This window comes from Mercenaria mercenaria, chromosome 1 (genome assembly GCF_021730395.1).
Source record: "Mercenaria mercenaria strain notata chromosome 1, MADL_Memer_1, whole genome shotgun sequence".
Lineage (NCBI taxonomy): Eukaryota > Metazoa > Mollusca > Bivalvia > Venerida > Veneridae > Mercenaria > Mercenaria mercenaria.
Window position 1 is genome coordinate 25,728,821 of NC_069361.1, and position 7,146 is coordinate 25,735,966.

The window sequence follows — 7,146 nt, forward strand, 5'->3', positions numbered from 1 at the left end:
CAAGTCAGCGTTGGAAGTAGTTTTGGAAGAATGATTATGGTAGTATTTTTTACATCTGTCAAGGTTATTCAGTCTGTCTAGAGTCAGGCGTTGGAACTTTTCAAGGTCTAGTGCACTCATAGAAACTTGCAAATGCAAAAAATATTTATGGTGCCCGTGGCTAATCATAAACTGATTTAAATTAGCTGAAATGTCGCCGACAAGTCGTTAAATAAACTAAGTCTTATCAGTTTAGTGCCAAGAAGGATCAAATTTTTATCTAGTTTACTTACTTTCTTGTCTGATTATACTAATGCCTTCCCTAATTGTGTTCAACAGTTTGTCCCTACTGCACTTTTGTGTTAGGTCTGTTGCGAATGTTTCATATAAATTGACTGGAGTATTCTGACTGACACTCCCAATATACCCCTACCCGCTACCAAAACCATTGATGTGGAAGGAGCTATATAGTTACCATTTTTTTTCTTCCGTCACAGCGTGTCATGTCTCGTCCGTCCCATTTTTGTAAGATATGGTAACATTCTATTATCTAAGACATGTTTCTTAGTTCAATAAGCATGATAAGGGACTAACTCAGTTGTACATTACAACAGTTAATGGACATAGGAAAGATCATTTTGAAGGTTTTCGTTATTTTGTGACATTCATCTACAGGAGATGCCATCCGAATAGAAAGTATTACTTCATGGAAACGAACGCAAGTGAGATAACATATTGTACTGTGTTAATCATAATTGAACTACATCCTATATTGAACTACATCCTATACTGAGCTCGCCCTCTTAGCTCAGTAGGTAAGAGCGTTGGTCTACGGATCGCGGGGTCGTGAGTTCGATCCTCGGGCGGGGCGTATGTTCTCCGTGACTATTTGATAAACGACATGTGTCTGAAATCTTAGTCCTCCACCTCTGATTTATGTGGGGAAGTTGGCAGTTACTTGCGGAGAACAGGTTTGTACTGGTACTGAATCCAGGAACACTGGTTACGTTAACTGCCTGCCGTTACAGAACTGAAATACTGTTGAAAAACGGCGTTAAACCCAAAACAAACAAAACTTCCTATATTGTGTTCGTAGAATGTTTTCACTATATACCCAAGAGTTCAAATGAATAAATGATATCAGTCATCATTCTAAATGATCATTTACATTTGAAACCAAATTTAAGACCGTCAAAAATCGAAAGTACGATGGTGAAAAGTCAAAACAACGATGGTTAAAGTCGAAGTCACGATGTTGAAAGTTAAAATTACGAAACCACGATGTTGAAAGATAAAATACGAAGCCATGATGGTAAACAGTTTAAAGTACAAAATAAGTTTGACATTTCACAATCGTGGGTTCGTTGTTTCAACTTTTTAACATCGTAATTTCGACTTTTAAAACACAAAGTGTCGTTCTTATGACTGTTTTGCGCTCAAACAAATGCGGCGATGGCCCAAACGAGACTGCGTAGTTACCAGATTGAACTTCTAGTACTGTTGATCTGAGTTATCAAGTCTCGGCCCATATTTGCCGATCCCTTTACTGCACGTAGTAACTTACCAATTTAGTTATCAACATGAAAATGAAAATGATAATCAAAAATTCGTACAGTAAATGTTTAATATGAACTTAAGTACAATTTGCATTGAAGCAACATTGAAAATATGATTTTGTTTATCGTAACCAACAATAACTGAAGTTTTAAAGGAGTTTGCAAAAATATAGGACATTACATTGTATTTAGTTTTTAAATAACGGCCTTAGTAGTGCTTGGGTCTTAAAAACGGAAATTTAATATAAGGCAACCAAGCAAAAGAATGGAATACTAATTTGATTGATTCAACTTAAAATACCTTAGAATAAAAAAAAAAATGTCATTTGGGATCATGGAGTCCATTAAACAGCTGTGTAATAGAATTCCACTTAAGCAGGAACTAGAGGACGTTAGGGGTATTACACATCTCATGGACTCCCGTCAAACCCTGCCTGCCGTTACTTTGATGGTTGCATGTTCAACTTTAAATGATCTTGTTAAATATTGTATTCTTTTAAATTAAAACATTCCCAACAGTTTACTGCATGCACAATTTTAAAAAAAAATGTATCTAGTCATGGCCATACGCATATTATGACTTCGAAAAGACGCAGTACGATGTAGCAAAGTCGAAATGGCATTAAATTTCCATTTTTTCAAGGCCCAAGCACTACTAAGGCCGTGGGTTAGATCCTTTGCTGCGTCAAACTAAAGATGCAAAAATGGTACTAGTAGCTTCCTCGCTCGGTGCTCAGCATAAAGAGGATAATGATTTGTTTGTTTGATTTGGGTTTTATGCCGTTTTTCAACAGTATTTCAGTCATGTAACGGCGGGCAGTTAACGTAACCAGTGTTCCTGGATTTTGTACTAGTACACACCTGTTCTCCGCAAGTAACTGCCAACTTCCAAACATGAATTATCAGAGGTGGAGGACGAATGATTTCAGACATAATGTCTCTTATCAAATCGTCATAAAGAGGATAGTGATAAAACTGGTAAGCTCGGTGTCAGTATAATGTGACTGGTTTGGGTATCATGTCACGTGTATACGGCGTGGTATTCTAGTAACGCAGCATTATAAGTCAGGGCATTGTTCTCACTGCTACAAGTAGACATACATCCTCGTTTATATGACTGAAAATTTGTTGAAAAAGAGGATAAACCCGAACGCACACATATACACATTCTCATCCATCAGATGTTCGTCAAAATCCCGAGACGAACCATCCGGGGAACCACGGTAGACCTCTGGTATGCGAGAATGACATATACATGGTGTAGAACGTAATCATGTCGTCTGAAGATAAAAGTACCGTCACTACGTATCGTAGTTGCGTTTATTCGACTTCAACAACACAGTTTCGTATTTTCGTCATTGATGTTTCGTGTTTTCACTAAGAGAACTGGTTAAGCAGCACATTCTATACTTTTCATATGCTTATGAAAAAAATGTGTGAAGTTTCAATCCATTCCCTTTAGTGGATACTGAGATACCAGCTTACATACAACAATTTATGTAACCAAAAACTGCTAAATCGAAAAAGGGGCCAAATATTGTAAAAAAGCATATTGTAGTTATAGAACCTGTGCGAGGTAAGTCAGTTTATCACAGTGAATAAGTGCGAAGTTTCAATCCATTCCCACAAGTGGTTACTGAGATACCAGCTTACATAGCAAAACTTAACCAAATCGGGACGCCGACGCAAAAGCGGACACCGACGCACGAGCGAGTCTAATAGCTCTACCTATTCTTTGAATAGTCGAGCTAAAAATGCAATTAAAAAACCTGTATAATCTTTCTTAAACTCTTAATATAGCCTTCAAGATAAATGTGAAAAAAAACAAGGACAAAAATTCAACAGAAAAATCACATTCAAAGAACGCAATCGCCCATGCAATTAATGTATACACGTGCACTGCGACTGAGCACATATGTTCAATAAAATACTTCCCTCCCCGGCGCAATGGTACCAGAACAGAAAGAAAATGCCTCTGTACATGTTATACCCTACCCCTAGGTATTCTATAAGAACCATGGTCATGAACGGGAAAGTGCACTAACCCATTTCAATCGTACATTTCTCACCTAAAACGCGCAGTTCGGTGAATGGGTACCCAGCATATTGAACAAGTGGTAATCTATCTTACAACGTGTACTTTGTCTAAATATTTCATATTGCAGAGATACTCCACATATTTTATGCTTTCGTACACGTTACAGAAAAAACTTGCGTGAACTTCCCTAATGAACATCCGGTCTAGAGGTCACAACAGTGTGCACATGTTAGGCGAAATGAAAACAAACAAAATCAGAATGCAAAATATTCACAGTTTTACAATAAAACTCGAAATGATGAATGAAATTAATCTTATATATGATTTTGAATTTGAAGTCATACATTTATATACATCTGTACTGTTTACTTAATTCATATTGCACATTTATGCTGCATATACCCATATTGGCGTACACGTGTAGTTAGACAACGTCTGACATACATTTTCACATCAGCCAAACAGAATGGTTTTGTAATCTAGGCCAGAACCTCAATAGGGAAGTTCGACGAAGTTTTTTGTGAAACGTTGAAAAACTATAAACTACGCGTTGTTTCTCTCACGTAAGAAAAATTGAAAAAATGTGACAGGTACACATTGAAAGATAAATTACCTCTTGTTCAATATCAATAGTACACATTTACCGAACTGCGCGTTTTAGGTATGAAATGCGAAATTGAAATAGGTAAGTATATTTTCCCGTTCATGACCATGGTTCTTATAGAATACCTATGGGTAGGGTATAACATGTACAGAGGCATTTTCATTCTGTTCTGGTGCCAGTGCCCCGGCGTATGAATTCTCTACATAAGTTTCGTCAATACAACACAATTTGGCAAACACAGGAAGATGTTATATACATGTCATTTGACTATTGCCAATGTTATGTACACTGTGAACTAAGTATTCTATGACCAAACAATGCTTATTTACAGGTTTATTTCTGTGGAAAAAGGTACTACATAGCAAGTAGCAAATAACCAGAAAAGGTTGAGTATAACTCTCCACCGAGTCCAAGGTTTTGGTTGTCTATCGTTCGAACCCAGACTTTGTCGCCTTGGTTGATGTATGTGAAAACTGTCTGTGCGCCCTGGTCACGGTGATTGTTTGCCTCAGCATGAGCGAAGATTCTTCCAAGGACACGCTGATTCTGTACAATTTCAGCGTGCAACATAAGACCATGTTCTTCCAAGTCGTCCATCAAGGAACAGCTGAACATGTAGATACCAGACACAGGAGCAACAAACACGCCAGATTGGTTGTTGTAGCCTCCGCTGATATCTGTTATCACCGTCTCAAACTTTATTGTGTCTTGATGTTTCAGATGATCGACTGACCTTGGTGAAATCCCAGCCGTGAATGCAACAGGGCTTTCATTATTCATCACAAAGCGCTTTACTGGTTGTAAAGCTTTAGATTCTATGAAAATAATTGAAAAATACATTGTACATAGCTTTTTAATAGACGTATAATCTTTAGGAATTTCTCTGAGAAGCGTTTGAAAGTGGTTACGACATTAAGTAAATAATAAAAAATGTTGTTGTTTTTTTTTCTCAATTTTTATCAAAACACTTCATAATGTCTTTTTTATAGGATGGCTGCTATATTTTTTGTTATAAACATAAATGTTTAGATTCTTGTTACATCCTGTTTACGATAATTAGTTTCTCAACTATTTGTAAAAGGTATGAACACTGACTGACGCTACAGGAAGTTTTATTGAACTCATCTCATTACTTCCCTTTATGGTTGTTTTGGAATAAATTCATGTGCAGTAATTGAAGAATTTTTTATTTTTATTTATTTTTAACAAAATAATTATGCATAACATCTATTTAGACAGCTGTTTCAACTGATTTTAACGTGACAATTGTTATGTCTAATGATTAAATAACAAAGTTCATAGTTACAAGTTTAATCTGCCTTTACTCTGGTATAGTATACAAAACATGACGTTAGTATCGTCGCTTAGAAACGACGTCATTTGTTATAAAATAGAACGTCTGTAAATATCACATTTCTCCCTTGTTTTAAAAGAATGAAAAATTATACTAAGAAAATAAACTATTAAAAATAAAGTTTGAAAGTGTTTTAGTTTACAGGAATGATTATTATAATATAAAGATTACTTCCGTTTGAAGTCCAATATATAGTCTTTAAATCTGCTTGGTAATCGCCGTGTACGATTAGGTTGTTCCCTTCTTTGTGGTTTCTCTTTTTGACGTGTATGTCCAGTGTCTGTAATTTGTTGTTGATTTTCGATCTGGTCTTGGTTCGCTTCCACTTCTATTTGATTTTCATGGTTCTGTCCCTGTCGTTCTCTGTGTATTCTCTCTTCTGCTCTGTTTGGAGCTGTCTGTTGATTCTGGTTGGTTGAGTGTAGTAGCCTTTCTCTCCAGTTTTCACTCCTGCATCCAAGTAACTGTTTAAATTTTGATGCATCTCTATAAATAGTACGTTCATCTGATTTTCGTCTGGCGCCAATGGTTGATCCCCGTATTTTTATTATTTCGTAATGTTCTTTTTCATAAGGTGGGGACCATTTGTTTATTTTTTTACTCTTCAATAAAACTTTATCTCCAATCTTAAATCTATGTTCTTTGCATATGGGATGCCTATGGTAAATATCCCATTTCTTTTTGTATTCTTTGTCCCTTTCTGTTATCTCTGCTTCCATTCTTTCGATCTCTCTATTACTAGAGCATGTTTTGAAGTCTAACTTTGTCCTCACATTTCTTTTCATCAGTGCTTCATACGGAGAGTATCCTGTTGCTGGGTGTGGTGTTGATCTGTATCCCATGAGCATATACTGAATTGCTGATGTGCTTGTTCTGGTGTTACTCTGTGGTGTCGGAAGCCCATTTCTTCAGAAAATGTTTTAAATTCTGCAGAATTAAAAGGGGGTCCATTATCAGTTTCCAATCTCTCTGGTATTCCATGTGTTGCAAAAATGGTTCGCAGTCTGTCACAAGTAACCCGGCTGGATGTTGATGTTGTCTGCTCAACAGCAGGGAATCTGGTTCTTTTATCTATCACTACCAGGTTGTAGTGACCATCTGGATATGGTCCTCCAAAATCAGCCGATAATGTATGCCATGCTGTTTCTGGTATCTCGGATGGTTTCACCGGCTCCTGTTTATGTTCAACGTGGTGATTTGGCATTGGTAACATCTTGATATAGTATCTTCAACCATACTGTTGAGTCTGGGGAACCAGTATTTTGCCCGTAGCATCTGTTTGGTCCTTGACATACCAAAATGGCCCAAACTGTGGCCAGCTTTTATGACTTGTTTTTGCAGTTTCTCTGGTATAACTATCTGGTTACATCTAAAGATAAGTCCTTTTGCTCGAGACAGCTCATGTCTAACTAGATAGTATGGTCTTATCTCGGCCCTTTTCTTATGTCTTTCCCAGTCATTCTGCTTCATTCTCTTAATAACATCTTGAAGCACCTCATCCGTTAAAGTGGCTTCTTTTATGCTTTTCAAGACCACTCCATGCTCATTGCTAACTATCAGTTTAACTGTCTTCTCAGTGTCATCAGTTTCGGTGTCTGGGAGAGGGTGTCGTGAT

General features: G+C 36.9%; 1 protein-coding gene across 1 annotated transcript; it reads right to left on the reverse strand.

Moving 5' to 3' along the window:
- Window positions 1–4,531: 4,531 nt before the first annotated feature.
- On the reverse strand, window positions 4,532–5,017 carry LOC123523969 (complement C1q-like protein 3). Its single transcript, XM_045301774.2, has one exon. The coding sequence runs from the start codon at window positions 5,015–5,017 to the stop codon at window positions 4,532–4,534; it is 486 nt and encodes a 161-aa protein (XP_045157709.2).
- Window positions 5,018–7,146: the final 2,129 nt, after the last annotated feature.

Coding starts and splice junctions, on each gene's coding strand:
- LOC123523969 (XM_045301774.2), bottom strand. CDS start 5,017: ATGTATTTTTCAATTATTTTCATAGAATCTAAAGCTTTACAACCAGTA.